Here is a 16,653-nt window from a genome sequence, read left to right on the forward strand (position 1 = left end):
CGGACAAAATGTTGATGAACTTCTAAAAGTCATACTTACTAGATAATACTGTAACAGGATTGGTTGGATGTAAAAATGTAAACATAAAAAGGAATTTCAGCAGGCAGATTATTTGAAGACCTATGAAAGAGGTTATCGTTTGGAGAAAAGTCGAAGAGGTAGGAGTGATGACACATGAATTTTAGTGTGGATGGAAGATGGGAAGTACTAGACTTCTGAGTTGGGAAGGTGAGAGGATTCCAGGGCTGATGACCGTAAGGAAAGTAAAGAGAAGGGTTCACAAGGAGATCTGGTCCTCTACCGAGCTAATATTCTTCTGGGTTTCTCGCACCCGCTTCACCTCGGGGAGATCTGGTATGGCCGTAGCTTGACCCAGAGAATCCTTGTACTGTATCTGCCCGTTGAAAAATGTTACACAGGTAAAGAGTCATAGACAACCTTAACATCCATTCATTCACAATGTTAGTGTCAATCTCAATACAGGCAACCATGGTTTGTTTTCTAAAAAGATGATTATATCCTGTTGGTTATTTCGGGTTTAGATCTGATGGATAAGAAAAACATGACTGAAGTATTATGTGAACAGGGACCCAGTATAACATGCTTTCCCAAACTATAAATTCTCAGAGTCTCTGGTGGCTGACTCTAATATAGACTGGCCTAATTTTTCATTGCCGTTTATGTATTTATTTTTTAAATTTCAGAACGTGGTCTGAAGACTCAATAAAACGACTGAAGTTGTTAACTTGTGGGAATGAAACTAGCTAAAACTGTGAGTCGTTAACCAAACTTTGGGTTTGTAAAGTGCGGAAGAAGTCCTTTCCAAAAACTGCAACTACTCTTAATCGCTGGTATCTCTTTTTCAAATAAACTCAAACTAGTTTGGGCTTTGGAAAGACTGACATCGGGGTACTTTTCCCACATTATAACCCTTGATGTGGGAAGAAGAAACTAATCAATCGTTGCTGTAATTTTAGAGATTAGACTTCTGTTGTGCTAAATAAAACAGCACAGAGCCAAGTTAAGTAGCCAATATGTTCTGGAACTGCATCAGTACCAACAATAGCCCATACAGGCCTCCAGTAGGGACAAAATTTTAAGTCCATTTGATCACTAACCATACTAGTTCGTTTCTTTCCTTGTGCTTGGTTGACAGTCTAATCTTCAAAAACCCAATCCCACTGAATTTATGAAAACCTTTATGAAAGACTTGGCATGATGCTAAAAGCTGCTGACAAAATGTTGACAAACTTCTAAAAGTCATACCTACTAGATAATACTGTAATAGGATTGGTTGGATGTAAAAAATGTAAATGTAAGAAGAAATTTCAAGCAGGCAGATTATTTGAAGAACTATGAAAGCAGTTATCATTTGGAAAAAATTCAAAGAGGTAGGAGTGATGACACGAGAATTTTAGTGAAGATGGAAGATGGGAAGTACTAGACTTCTGAGTTGGGAAGGTGAGAAGATTGCAGGGCTGATGACCATAAGGAAAGTCAAGAAAAGGGATCATAAGGAGATCTGGTCCTCTACCGAGCTGATATTCTTCTGGGTTTCTCGGACCCGCTTCACCTCAGGAAGATCTGGTATGGCCGTGCCTTGACTCAGAGAATCCTTGTACTGTATCTGCCCGTTGCAAAATGTTATACAGTTACAAAGTCAGGAACAAACCTTCCATAGATGTCCATTCAGTCACTCACATTCGTGTCCATTTAATAACAGGCGGCTGGGGTTTGTTTATATGGTTGATTATTCCAGGTTTAGATTGGATTAATCATTAAATCATGAGGGGAAATAACCGAGGTTGTTAACTTGTGTGAACCACTTTTGAACGATCCATACAAAAGTTTGTCCTTTCTGATACCGTTATTTTATAGTACGACCAGAATCCATAGACTACCTTTTATGGACATTTAGTAACAAAATAAATCAGTTCTCAAGTCGCAATGTCTCATTCCGGTTTGAAGAACCCATCTTGGGCAAATGCCAGGGTTTGGATTTTGACTAATCTACATAAGAGAATTCACCCAAAGGAGACGGTGTCCTAAATGAAATACTCAAACTTGTTAACTTGTTATCATGGACAAAAATACTGCATCCATAAGATGTCCTTCCAAGGCTCTCAATATGAGGGCCAAACAGAATCTTTAGGAAACTGTTCATCTTTAAGACGAGGATCTACTAGTTCCTCTAAAGTCTCAAGGTCCTGATCAAGTCTTAAAATGGCCAAATAAAGCCCATTTCAAGCCAGAATCGGTCCTCTGACTCATTTTGGTAGGCGATTGTATACAATTGTCTGATTTAGTTTTTGGTGCAGCAGAAATTCAGTCCAGACGGTGATCTTGTAGGAAGGAACCAGAGTTATCACTGGATTTTCCACTTGCTGAGCCTTGTCCCATCACTTGGTCTGGCTATATTCCGGTTAGGAAGGCCTTTGTACATCTACATTTAAATTTCTGAGTTTTTAGCACAGTAGTAAAGTATTTAGTATTTTGAGTCCACAGAGGACCGAAATGTCTAGAAGAAAAACAAAAAAAGTCCTATTGGGACCTGGCTTACTTGACATGACCCAACAACTGGTTTCCACAAGTTAACAGAACTATTCTGGAGGAGTTCCAGGAACCAAGTAACAAACACAGTTAATAGAGAAAACTCAAATTTAGTAAAAACCCAAGTTTAGGAAGCATTGGATGAATGTCAAGGGAATAGTAAAGTCATATATGTATCTTGAGGGGCACATGAAGGGTTGGCTCAATGAAGGACTCGAGGTAGAGTACCGTGCTAACGTTCTTCTGGTTTCGTTTAACCCTCTCCATCTCGGGGGTTTCGGGCAAAGCCGTTCCTCCTCCCAAATCCTCTTTATATTGAATCTTTTTTTTTGTGGGTGGACAAGAAGCAAAAGCACAAGCAATAAATTGTCTGACTCTTCGTTATCGAGCGGAAAACTCGAGCGAATTCGAGATCTCTGAGCATTTGTCGGCACAGTTTGCACCATTTCGCGGGACTTACCTCAGAGATGCGGGCTGCTGTAGATAAACAATACTTGGACAAAACATAAAATTCAGTGGTTCCTTGGTTTACGGGTTAAGAGCCATCACTTTGCGTATTTTTTGGATTTGACTCAAGCCACAAGTGGAGTTATGAGCAACTGTAAGAAACATGTATTTCTTTGCATTGCCATCTTTTTAGTATGTTTTTTTTTTTTTTAGAGAAAACTGCTATTTTCCTTATTTCAAATATCGAACCCTGAAAAAATGTTTTTTGTTGGTGCCTGTAACGGATTAATGTCATTTCAATTCATTCCAATGGAATCATTTTATTTAATAAACGAATAAGTTGACTTACAAGTTTGGTAATGAATGAATTATACTCGTAATTCAAGTTACCACTGTATTAAAACCATCACTGCACGGCATAACATCAAACCTGATAAAGAGACAATGGCGAGAACAGCCGAGGGATGGGTTAGCGGTATTGCTAACATGATGATGTGATTATTTTAAAACAACAACAACAACAAAAACGCAAGGATGAACTGATTAGGATCTGGTTAAAGATGATGAACGAAGAAGAAAAACTGTTAAGGGGCAAGTGTTAAAAGATATATCATGAAGTAGATACCAAGCTGAAATTCTTTGTATTTTCTTTAACGCGAAGAATTTCAGGCGTGATTACAGCAGACCCTTTGCCCATTATGATGTGTTTTAGGTCAGTCTGGTACTGAAGCTACAGGGAGAAAACACACAATTAAAAGAAAAAAGAAAACTAAAGACTTCACAGCAACATAAATACTCTTAGATCTCATATAAATAACCAAGTATTTATATAATTATATTAAGGATTACGGTAGAGTCACTGACCAGGTACGTACACCAACAAACTTTCTCAAACGTTTTGGGTTCAGGGACCCCGTAAGGGGGACAAATTCTTGAAGAAAAAAAAATCATAATCCTAATGACACTAAAGCATAAGTATTATATCACACTAAATAACATAAATTTTAAAATGGCAATTTTTAAGAAAAAAGTTACTATATATATATATATATATATATGTATAAAATATTTTTTGGGGAGAGAAAAATTTGTAATATGACGAAGTATTTTTTCTATTAAAAAGTTTTTGTTACAAAAAAAAACCAACACATTTTACTGGGATAAAAAGTCAGCATCTTATGAGAACAAAGTCATATTTTGTCAGTGCTGAATTAAATATCACTACCATGTGGATCCCTAAATGTCATAAGAATAAAAAAGTTGTCAATTTTTTAAGAAAAGAAGTCAGAATGCTATCATAGCTTTTTCTTTTTAGAAAAAAAGTTGAAATGAGAAGTGTAGTTCTATTTTTTCTCAAAAAGAAAAAAAAATCTCCCAAAAAAACATAACATGTAATTTGGCAAGTGAAAAAGTCATATTTTGACAACACTAACTGCCATGTGTACCACTAAACACCAGGAATTAAAGTTTCTCTCTGCGTTGTGGTGAATCCATTGGCATTTGGCAAAATTATCCCCAAAAATTGTCTTGAAAAAAATCTCCTCTAAAAAATAGTTAACATATTTTTCCAAGATGAAATTATAATTCTTTGAACATTACGTCTTTCTTTCTAGTCCTTTAAAAAACATCTCCAGTATTAGTATGCCGTGTTTGTATTTTTCCATGCTAAAAATCAGATCATTATGATATTAAAGTCAATATAAATACAATTATTCTAGTAGTTTTACAATTTTATTCTTGAAGAGACGTCTAACTGATTCCAATCTATTTTGCATAGCCCCAAGCTACGACTTGTGGACCCCCTTAAGGGGCCCCAGACCCCAATTTGAGAAGCACAACTCATCCTCATCCCACTTACAGTGCTGAAGTTCTTCTGGTTCTCACGGACTCTCTGCATTTCAGGGGTGTCCAGAACGGGGACATACTGGGACATGCTCTTCTCCGCCTCTTCCTTGTACTTTTTCTATTGGGTAAATGCACATTCGGGTTTTGCCGGACACACGTGAGAGCCGATTGGTTGGGGAGTGAGGAGGAGGACGACCCACCTGGCTGACGATGTTCTTCATCTGCTGAGCATGGATGATGTCCGGAGTATCAATAACGGTGGTGTAGCTGGCTCGGTCCACCTCAGCCGTGTGCTTGTACTTGGTCTAATGGATGTCAAAATCGAGGTTAGTGGATCGTTTTTTGTGGAGTAACAAGTTTTGGTCGAGGAAGGATGACTTTGGGCAGAACCTGAAGCTCGCAGTTAAAAGTCTTCACAATGCAAAAGCAAAACTGCATCCAGTGTGATTTTAGTGGAATGTTTTATAGCAGCGTATACCCGCACCGACAACTGAGCATTTAAAATTGTTAGCTGGACCATTTTCCAAGCTGATTGGGGTCACCAAGACTCTTAACACACCCCAAGATAATCACTCTGGATAATCTCAAGAGAAATCCGACTGGGTACAGATGTTTACGTAGAGCATAAAGCACAGGAAACGATCGCTTCTGACCTGACTTAGGATGTCGGTGGCGTTCCTCGCCCGCATGAAGTCCGGGGTGTCGGTGGCCAGCGCTAGCAATCCTTTGCCTTTAATCTCCTGCTCCAGCGACTTCTTATACTCTCTCTAAAAATGTCACACAAAGTGAGACAGGAAGGGGGAAAAATGCCTTGCTCAAAGCCAGCTAAAGCCAGCAAGGGAGCTTTTCTACTCATTCACATTGAACGTCGGGGCTGCAGAACCAGAACACTTAGAGGGTTAAGGAAATGGTATTAAAACTACAACAACAACACACAAGTGGTCAACTGGGCAGCAGATCTTCTGTTAAAGCTGGAAAAGAAAGTAAATATCGCAATGATTATTGGGGTTATTGTGATTGGGGACACATTTTCCATCTTCAATTATGATGATTGCATGCATGCAGCATGTTTGTTGGTATGTTTAATACTGTACTGTGTCAATTGGTAGAAAATGCAGAAGGTCCAATTTTTTTCTCAAGTGGCTACTAAAAATATAGAAATTCTCACTTAGAAATAGTGTAACATTTCCACAAAGCTGAACTGTGGTCAGTGCAAAATGAAGTTTTCAACCCAGCAAAGTTGACTTGACGAGTACCGCTTTCTTCTTCATCGTCTTTTGCTGTTTTTCATCAGCTTTTGGAGGATATCAGCAAAGCGTTTGTGTTCCAATTGATCTTAAACAAAATCCCTTCCAGGAGGTTATTCCATGTGGGGTGTTTCAAATTGCTGTTGCCGTTTTAAGTATGCAAAATGAAGAAAATGTCTTTTTTTTTTCTTGACACTTAAAAGCAATAATAAAAGGATAGCAACTGTTGCAAGTTTCCATGTTTGTTTCTATTGTAAGGGCGAGGGCACAGAGATACTTAGAATCATGTCGCCCCCTTTTTAAATCCTTTTCTGAAGTTGTTCTGCTCCTCACATTCCAAAAATATGCACATTAAGCCAATTGAAGATTCTAAATTTCCCTGAAATGCCAGCGTTTTTGGCTATTGAGTCAAGAAGGATGATTTTATTATTTTTTTCAATTGACTGAGTATCTCTTTCTACAACGCATCCTTTTTTGGGGGGTTTTAAGGTTTTGGGTTATGTTGAGTGTGAAAACATTTCTTCCATTGCTAACCCTTGTGAAAAGCTATAAATAATAGCCAACCAAGAGTCGACTTTTGTACCCTATTTTGGTATTGATCACAAACCTTTAAAATTACAAGGTGATGATAAAGTATATGACAGTGATTGTTAAGAGAGTAGAAGAAGTGTTGTACAGCAAAGGTAAGGTAACACGGTGGATGGTTCAAACATTAGTGATAGCATCAAGCAGAGACACAAGACGTTGCTGTTTTTTTGTGCAGTGATATCAAGGCTGGGATGCGACCCCCCGATTTCCCTCCAGCCAGTCAGTCGGTCGTACCTCGCACAGGATTTGAGTGGCATTCCTTGCTCTCAAAAGCTCGGGAGTTTCCTCCAGCACAGTTAGCCCTTTACCCTTCACGCCCTCTTCTAGATCCCTCCTGTACTCTTTCTACAGGACGGAAAAAGAACAGAGAGATTGCGGAGGGCAGGCCAGGCAAAAAAAACAAAACAAAACAATAGTCCAGCGCAAAGTCACCCGCCATCCCCCAAGGTTGAAAGCCAGTCAACGTCTGATTTGGCAGGGAGATGCTGGTGACTTTGGCAAAGAATCCTGACGACAAACAGTGAACCACATTGGACCAGACAGGATAGAAACATAACTTTCACTTCAAAAATATTATGGAAAAAATCCACAGGGCATGCAGCTGCAAAGGGAAAGGCTCCAAAGTGAAAGTGGATGTAGGTTGACATGGAGAATCTGGAACAAGGTATGATTAATAGCTTGGAACATGCAACTCTGACACACCAAACAAAAGACAGCTCTTTGGCTCTAGTTTCTTCGTAAAGGGGAGACTGGTCGCAACGCAGTAGCAGGCCAGATTTAAATCAGCAGTGCGTAACTCTGAACACCAAAATGTAAATATTCACCAGCGGTTTTTAATATGGATTAACTACTGTATTTTCCGCACTGTAAGGCACACCCAAAAGCCTTGAATTTTCTCAAAAGCTGACAGTGCGCCTTATAATCGAGTGAGCCTTATAAGTGGATCAATATCGAGCCTTGAGTGCAGCTTCATCTAATGGATGCTTAACGTAACCCCAGCCTCTACACTAGCGTCTATTCTATGCGCCTTATATATGGAAACATTTTTAGAATATGCCATTCTTTGGAGGTTCGCCATATAGTGCGGAAAATACGGTATGTACGTAAAAAAACGTGACGACAATGCAACGAGATTTACCCCAAATCAAAATTATCTGTCAAAATGTTGAGTCTGATTGGAAGGGCAACTTCAACCTGCACCAAGAATTCTGAAAATCAGGTGAGTTATGAAGAAAAAAAAAAAATGTTTTTTGTAGCGCGGCGGGCGTATGCCTTCCAAGAGAAGGCTTTTACGTGTTCAAAAATTGCCTTTAAATTTGAATAAAACGGTAAAATTGGTTTATTTCTCAACATATCGAGTGTCATTTTTTTTCAATTTTAATTTTTATCTGCTACTCGAGGAACTGCATCTGTATTTGCCTGCAAAGTTTCAGTTGGAAATATCCAACAAGAAACCATTACTAAGTCCACTTAAATTGCGCAAATGGAACAATTTCCATGAGTCATCTGGGCAGTAGAACAGATGATGTACTTCAGTCACAAATAGTTTTTGAACAATTTATTTCTTAAAGAGGATTATTTAAAGTACAACTCCTTATTTACTGAGGAGTTGTACTTTCCGATCACGTTCCCGTAACGATGGAACATAAAGAATTGACCTGTGAGTCCAGAGTGTCGCGGTTAAGCACTGCGACTTTAAAGCCAGTCGTCTTTTCATTTCAGTTATCAAAGCAAGGAAACACCTTTCGTGCTACTTAGTTAGCGTTTTGTGTTTAGAGTGTAATGTGGATTCATTCACAAAAAAAGGCGAAGAAAGGAAAAAAAAGAGCGTAGTCATGAGCTAGTATGATTACAGGGGGTGGATGGATTGATGGTAGGGGTGGGTTCGGTGGAGGGGGGGTGAAATGGAGGTACGTGGGAGCGGGGGCAAGGGGGGGGGGTGAAATGGTCCTTTGGTTACCTCACTGGCTATTTTGGTGGCATGTCTGACATGTATCATGGCGGGCGTGACTTCCAAGCCCGAGAGGTTCTTGCCCTTTATGGTCTCCTCAAAATCCTTCTTATAGTCTTTCTAGTGGCCGCAAACACAAGACAGGAACATACACACATGCTTGAACACATACATACCTGGTGTGCGTGTGTGTGTGTGCGCATGTGTGTGTTGGGTATCTACCGCAGAATTTTAATGTGCTGCGTTTTCTAAAGTGAACTGATTATCTAAATACTGTAATCCAAATCACATTGATATATTGATCATTCTAATTGGATGAAAAAAATCCAATGACTAGATTTCTGTTGATTAAATGGAAAAAGAAAAATACAAGAAAAATAAATGTGCAAATAAATATTTATGAACATTGTGTCAATTTGTGGAAAAAATAAATGATTATGTGAATTAGATTTAAATAAAAGCGATACAATAAAAATGCATACACTATGACAAGTAAAAAAATATACAATAATTATCTCAGATGAAATATGTAAAAGTTTAATAACATAGATTGCAATTAAATATAAATTATATAATTTAGAACATGTTATTACACATTTGATTAGCAAATAAAATGATATTTCTATGAAGTTACATGCCAAAATAAATTGTAAAAATTTTCATTTTTTTAGATTTCATTAAAAAACATATTTCATCCAAATGGATGTGCTGGAACCTATCCCAAATCAAATGTAAAACAAAAAAATCTACCAATTAAATTAAAACACATGACAATTTTCAGAAACTCAATAAAAACATTAATTACTCAAATTAGTTACTTAATTAAATTTTTAAAAATGAAAAAAAAAAAATGCACATCTTAGAATGTAATCTATTGCCCGCCGGCTATTCAGTCTGTGGAACATTAGCAAGGATGACCAAGAGCGGACATCCAAAGAGGATGACCACGTCACGTCACGTGTTCACCCGGACTGCACACGTTTCACGAAGCTAACGAGCTTACCTGGCTCTGCATGTGTTGCGCCTCCTTCGCCGTCACGTACGTGGGCGTCTCAAAGTCCAGCATGGCCTTGCCCCTCTCCTTCTCGTACTTCTCCTTGTACTTCACCTGTTCCAACCAATGTCATCACTAATATGCTCAGAGAAACAACGGAATAAACACGCTATACGTTGCTAAGTAGATACCCCACAAATACTGTATGTACGGAGTCATCTGAGTCTGTTTTTGAATTTTTTTTTAATTTTTAGTCTCTTGGTAGGACTTACTATGCTCTGCAGTTCCGAAGCCTCCTTGTGATGGAGCTGCTCGGGTGTGTCGGGAATCACGTGGTAGTGACCCCTACTCTCCTCAAACTTCCTCTTGTAGCAGTACTACGGCCAAACGCCCGATCAAATAAAGCATCAAAAAATCAGGAAGCCGCCGACTGGGGGACGTTTAATCAAAGGCCGAGCGCTTCTTAGTGATGTCAAATGAAAGGGCTCACACCATTACGGGGGATTTAAAAAAAAAATACTGAATAAAAAATAAAAAAAATCCCATGATTTCAGTTACAGGATTAATACAAAAGCAATTAATAAAAACATAAGTGTGTATGTTAATATTTTTGCCAGGTAGGCTAAAACAAAATTCTGTTGTGTAGATAATTAATTGTATATCTCATAATTAGAAATATTAGAAATGTCAATAAAAAAATCCATAAAATTCATACATTTTTGCCAAACAGATTTGTTTTTCATACTTTTTGTGACAATTATATGCAAAAGCAAAATTAATCACATTTCTGATTATCAGATTAAAAGTATATTAAAATACTGTACTATAATTATGTGGCCAAGTTTGAAACAAAATGAAATGATCATGTCTCCAGGTAAAATTAAATAAAAAAAACAAAGATTAGCATTATTATATTACTTTTATAAATTAAAATGTAATTATTATATTATGATTAAGTAATCATTGTCAGCTACATTAAAAAAGTAATTATGTTTATGCATCTTAGATTAAAAAAAAACATGTTCCTTAAATTATATTTAAAAAACTACATTTATGATTAGCTGAAGAATGCATATGTCTGGCAATTGCAACAAATTTAAAATATGTATTATATTTCTGGAAATTGTGTTTTAAATAAATAAATACACTGCACACCTGACTTAAAAATGAAAAAGTTAATTGATCATATTCCACCAATTACATGAAAAAAATTGAAATAAACATACATATTTCTGCCAATTATATCAATAAAAACTAAAAATTCTATTTCTTAGATCCATAAAAAAATGCTGGTTCAAATAAATCTGATGTTTTGAATTACATGAGGATTAATGAGTGCTTTGATTAAAAACTAAATTGCAGGTTTAAGAAAGGAAGCGCAAATAGTACTGGAGGCGGACAATGAGCGGAGTAAGGATCACTACCAGATGATGTCATTGTGATTTAGCCATGGATGAACGGATGGATGAATGGGTAGTTAGAAAGATGGCGGTGCTGCTGAGTGTTACACAGGAAGTGGGCGCATGTATGACTTCCTGCTAGTGGACTGAGGACAGTGACATCTTATTGGTTAAGGATGCCTTACGTCACTGGACAGCCTGCTGGTGCTCAGGCCGTGCTGCATGGACAAAGACTCGGCCATGTCGGTCACAGGCTTGTGGAGCTTCTTCAGGTCGGTTTTGTACTTGACCTGCAACAAAAAGCCACACGGTTCCACCACAGAAGCGTCTCCATCTCGTCATGTCGCTGTTACGGGGCCACCGACCTCGCTAGCCAGCGTGTGGGCGTCCTTGTACGTCTTGTAAACCTTGCTCTCCTTTAGGTCATACTGCGGCCTCTTTCCCTTCATTTCCTTGTCAAACTTCTCCTTGTACTTCAGCTGGTGGGGGCGAAAGCGGAACACAGTCAGGGAGTGGCGACATTATCGCCGACAACACACAAGTCGCATTCCTTGTAACGCAGTATTGCGAGGGTTCTGAGAATCCAGACGAACGCAAAATAAATATCATATATAGCAAACATACTGCATATATATGGAAGAGAAAGGTATTACAATAAAGAAAATACACATTCCTCCACAAGTCATTTTGGCCTTTATTGGACACGTCTCGGGAGGAAACGGTTTGCCAATAAACTGTGTTAAAACATTTCAAACGGTTAGTACGTCCCTTTCAAATTCTATTTAACGTCTCTGAGAAGCAACATCTTTGTAGTCAGTTTATAAGTCCTTTTGTTATTTACTGGACATATCTCAGGAAGAAATTAAAAAAATGCAGTAAAAGTTTTCAAATGGTTAGTCATTCCCTTTCAAATTGCAGCTATCGCTAATACCGTATCTGGCGTCATGAGAGTTTCTTTAGGCAGCGCATTCAAAGTCCTCAAACAAGTTATTTTGCTTTTTATGGGATGCAATACTGTATGTAAATGGGTTTAGGAAACCGTGTGCCGAGAAACGGTATTGGAACATATCAAACATTAGTATACTTTCAAATTATAGTATTTAGCGATTCTGAAAGTCAATTTCTCCACATGTGACTCCTCTGAAGTCCTCAAACAAGTTATTTTGTATTTTACTGGATAAATCTAAAATTATATTTTATTTTTAATTTAATTCAATTTTATCTATGTATTTATCTATTTATTTATCTATCCATCAATTTATTTATTTATTTATTTAAATTACATTTTTGTATTTAATAAAAATTTAAACATTACATTTTTTTTTCACAAATTGAATTGACTGAAGTTAATGGAGTAACTTGCAGTCTACAGTTTGAAAAGACATCGACCTGATCTTCCACAGCTCAGTGGCACCCTCTGTGGTATATATATTCAGATATTCATCCTTTCTCTTAGCGGACCCGAACCCAGGCAGACAAACAGATGGACACAGCACGCGTTAGTTAGCAGCTAGTGTGGCCTTAATGTCCTTACATTACTGTTTACCGCACTCATTCTCTTAATGTGGCGCATCTGCGGGGTATCGTAGGAGGCCATTCCGTGGGGGGAGGGCGTGGCCTCCTTCTACCAAGCCCCAGAGTTTGGCAGCATGAGATGACAAGGACGATGAAAAAGCAGGAAGAGGAAGACAACGTCAAGCGTGAGCGATGGAGATGACATGGAAATCTACTCCCATGGACACAACAACAGTGAAGCGAGGATGGGGAAGAGGCAGAATGAACACAGCTGATGGATGGATGGATGGATGGATGGATGGATGGATGGATGGATGGATGGATGGATGGATTGATAGATGGATGGATGGGCATGCAACTAAACGCCTGGATGTTTGTTTGTTGGATGACTGGTTGGATGGCTAGCTGGATAATAGATATTTGCATGAAAGATGAAATGAGACGAGTAAACATTTGCTGGATGGCGAAGGGGGTAGCTTCCGTTTCCGTTCCGTTTGAGTTTTGGTTCTTGCTACCTGGCTGTTGAGCTTGCAGACTTCCGTGGCCAGCCTGATGTCCGGCCGATGGACCAGCGAACCTCCCCGGCTGGCCTCCTCACGGGCCTTGTCCCGGTAGCCAATCTGACAGCGGAACACACACGTTCAAATTACAAGATAATCAGTATATTTCATTATATTTTTCAGGCCCCACAGCTCAGTGGTTAGAGCATTGGTTTGGTAAACCATAGATTGTGAGTTCATATCTCACTGGAGCTTTCACTTCCCGAGAGGGGTTACGTCAAGAAGGGCATTCGGCGTAAAAACTGTGCCATACAAGTATGAGCGTTCATCTGAGATGTCACGTTGTGGCGACCCCTCACGGGACAAACCAAAATAAACTTACTATTTGATTACATTTTTCAAAATGATTATGGCTGATTTAATTAAAAAAAACAACGTTTTTTCTGCCAAATGGGGAAAAAAAATCAAATAAATATGATATATGCCTCCCAATAATATTTGGAAACTAAATAATTCACATTTTTCATTCGGAGGGATTAAAAAATATAATGAAACTATTTTTGCCCATTACATCGCTGACAAGCTTGGCAGTCTGCGTGGCCTTCTTGATGTCGGGTCGATCCACCACAGCAGTGGTGTAGTGGAGGTTGGCTTTGGCGTTCTTCTTGTAGTCCAGCTGAAGCAGACACATTTTGAAGTCATGAACGCTTACCCAAATAATGATTCAAGTGGTAAAGGAAAAATGCAGTTAAATAAATGGTTAAAAGTTAAATACAACTAAAGTGCCCTTGAAACATTTACTGTGGATGAAAACCAAAACATTTATCAGATTTTAAAACTGCTAAGGGTAACATTATGCACAGCTTGAACAACGTAAAATGTTCTGCACTTTTTTTTTTTCTTGCATCACAAAAGTGAGCCCATATACAACTCTTTGAGAATCACTGATCCAAACGGAAGAATCTGGATTGTTCTGTAGGACGGACTCACATTGCTCTGTTTCTTGGCGACGTCCATGGCGTGCTGGACATCGGGCGGCACGCACATGTTGTTGTATATCGACTTGCCTTTCTCCTTTTCGAACTTGGCTTTGTACACGTTCTGGAGAACAGAAACCCAGATCAGCTGAGGCTTCATGCCGAGAAGCGGGGAGAATGCAAGAAACGAGACGGCACCTTGCTGACGAGTTTGTTGATCTCTTTGCTGTGGACCGTGTCCCGGGTCTGCGGCATGGTGGTGAAAGAGCCGGACTGCATTAGCTTCTTACTGGCTGCCTTGTACTTGCTCTGTAAAGGTGCGAGAGACCGGATGTAAAGAACTGGACCATCCACCAGGTCTGGTTGTTTTTATCTCCACAGACAGATAGTACTCACCTCGGATGCCAGGGTGCGCACCGCCTTGGAGTGGAGGATCTGGGGGGTGTCCGCCACGGGCAGGTAATGGCCCCTTGCCTTCTCGTACTTCATTTTGTACTTGAGCTACAAAAAGAAGAATCAGTGATGAAGTTTCAGACTCTGATCAACTAAAAAGTCAATGTAAGATTTTTTATTTCTTGTACAAGGAATCCTCGGTTTACGACCAAGGACCCGACAGAGGACATCTCCAATAATGAATAGCAACAACAGTGTGTTTTCATGACTTTACGAGTGCATTAGAGTAGGTGCATTCGTCCAGATTCTGTCTACAGAAATTCAGGTTATGTTTCTGTGTAGGAAGTCAATTATTTAAAGTAATCACTAATCTGTAACTGGATGAACGGCAGGATGAATGGAATAGATGGATGGATGAACGGCAGGATGATGATGATTGATTGACTGGATAGCTGGTTGACCCTCACCTCACTGGTGATTTGAGTGTTGTTCTGTGCCAGTAGCGTAAGCTTGTCGTCCACCACGGGTATGACGCACCCCTTCAACACCTGCTTGTCATACTTGTATTCATACTGTCAAACAGTAGGTGGGTTCCAGTTAGTGGGGAGGAACAAATCATGACGTACTGTATATAGCGCCCAAAAAAGTCATAGAAATTAAAGCTCACATCGCTCTGCTGCACAGAGTTCTTGGCCGCATTGAGAAAGTCCGGCCTCTCCGTGGTCCACATCCACCTGAATTTGGTGGCTTCATATTTCTTCTTGTAATCCAGCTAGAACAGGAGGAAAAACAATGAGAAAAAAAATCATGTAGATTCTGGTTCTTCAATTTTGACTTTTATCGTGACAAAATACATCTTAGTTCTGGGCTCACAAAGTTTGGCCATCCATGGTTTTCATTGTCAGTGACTGGGGGCAACTCACATTGGTGATGTTCCTGTAGGCCTCCTTCGCAGCCCGGATGGAGTGAGCCTCGGGATCGATGTTGATCTGGGCCTTGTTCCTCTCGTAGACCTCTTTGTACTTCAGCTGTCAACAAAAACAACATTTTTTAGCCTTTTTTTTTTTTTTCTTTTTCATGCGTCATGCATTCCCGGATTGGAGCCACTTACATTGCTGGTGAGCTCCTTGACTTTTTTCATGAGGTTTTGGTGCGGGGTGTCATAAGGTAGGGTGTAGCCCTTGGCCTTGTTCTTGTTGTACTCCATCTTGTAAACAATCTGCAGAAAAACAATTGCTTTCTCAGGATTTTTTTTTGTTTTTTTGTAGCTACACATATTGTGGAGTACCCTTAACTAAAACTCACATCGCCAATCTTCTTGCCACGTTGGGTAGTTTCATACTCGGGAGTGTCCAGGATGCAAGTGTATTTATCCTTGGCGCGCTCATATTGTTCCCTGTAACGCCACTGAAGAAGTGCAACATGGACCAAGTCACCATTGTGGACCACATTGATCATTAGTCTTACAAGTATAGCTAACAATGTGTAGTGCCTATATAAGGACAGGTCGCTTGAACCTCATGATCACTTTCAGGCAGTGCTTCTCAAACACTTTTTCGCAACATGCCGCCGTTACAAAGACACAAATTGGGTCAATTTTATTAGAGTTAGTACTTTAACTTTTGTAGAAACAAAACTAGATAAAATACATTGCTTGTTACTTTAAACAAAAATGAAAACACTACAAGATAACAATTGGGAGATGAGTTCCAATTACGTTGGAGGAAAGCCCAACACCCAAACCCTTGAAACCTAAACCTTAAACCCTATTCCAAACCCAAACCATAACCCTGAACCCCAAATTTTAATCCCTAATCTAAAATATAGACACTCATACCCAAACCCCTAATTCCTTACCCTGTCCCAGGTATTTTCCCCCAACAATTTTGGACTTGATTTACATAACGTCCACTTAAAGGGGTGAGGGGAGTGGTCGCCCTATCATTCCATCCAGAGTTTGAGAATCAGTACTCCGAATGAGAAATCATGTGGGAATTAGTACTGATGATAATAATATAAATTGAGTACAATAGATGAGGTTATAAACATGCTTTTAGGAAGACATGCATGAAAACAATGAGTTATTTTGCGGGGGGGAAGCGATGACCAGTTACCGCTTGCAATGTCTTTCGAACTCGTGCCACGTATTTATCTAGCAGGTTGAGAAGCTCCCGTCAACAGACGTTGGGGACCCCAGTCGCACGACTTGACTCGTGTCAGACTTACTGTATGTGGCCAACTTTAGA

At 39.3% G+C, this 16,653-nt stretch overlaps 1 protein-coding gene across 1 annotated transcript in view; it reads right to left on the reverse strand.

Moving 5' to 3' along the window:
• neb (nebulin) overlaps positions 1-16,653 on the reverse strand; it is a 74,920-nt gene that overhangs the window by 9,395 nt on the left and 48,872 nt on the right. Inside the window, exons 109-131 of the mRNA XM_061842271.1 lie at positions 15,713-15,814; positions 15,519-15,626; positions 15,331-15,435; positions 15,075-15,179; positions 14,875-14,979; positions 14,411-14,515; positions 14,213-14,323; positions 14,028-14,138; positions 13,609-13,713; positions 13,053-13,157; positions 11,388-11,501; positions 11,208-11,312; positions 9,895-9,999; positions 9,632-9,736; positions 8,638-8,748; positions 6,912-7,022; positions 5,496-5,609; positions 5,043-5,147; positions 4,856-4,960; positions 3,623-3,727; positions 2,779-2,871; positions 1,535-1,627; positions 302-394 (exon numbers count right to left, since the gene is read on the reverse strand). Coding sequence (XP_061698255.1) covers positions 302-394; positions 1,535-1,627; positions 2,779-2,871; positions 3,623-3,727; positions 4,856-4,960; positions 5,043-5,147; positions 5,496-5,609; positions 6,912-7,022; positions 8,638-8,748; positions 9,632-9,736; positions 9,895-9,999; positions 11,208-11,312; positions 11,388-11,501; positions 13,053-13,157; positions 13,609-13,713; positions 14,028-14,138; positions 14,213-14,323; positions 14,411-14,515; positions 14,875-14,979; positions 15,075-15,179; positions 15,331-15,435; positions 15,519-15,626; positions 15,713-15,814 — 2,421 coding nt within the window. The remainder of the gene's footprint in view (positions 1-301; positions 395-1,534; positions 1,628-2,778; positions 2,872-3,622; positions 3,728-4,855; positions 4,961-5,042; positions 5,148-5,495; positions 5,610-6,911; positions 7,023-8,637; positions 8,749-9,631; positions 9,737-9,894; positions 10,000-11,207; positions 11,313-11,387; positions 11,502-13,052; positions 13,158-13,608; positions 13,714-14,027; positions 14,139-14,212; positions 14,324-14,410; positions 14,516-14,874; positions 14,980-15,074; positions 15,180-15,330; positions 15,436-15,518; positions 15,627-15,712; positions 15,815-16,653) is intronic.

Source organism: Syngnathoides biaculeatus, chromosome 14 (genome assembly GCF_019802595.1).
Source record: "Syngnathoides biaculeatus isolate LvHL_M chromosome 14, ASM1980259v1, whole genome shotgun sequence".
NCBI lineage: Eukaryota > Metazoa > Chordata > Actinopteri > Syngnathiformes > Syngnathidae > Syngnathoides > Syngnathoides biaculeatus.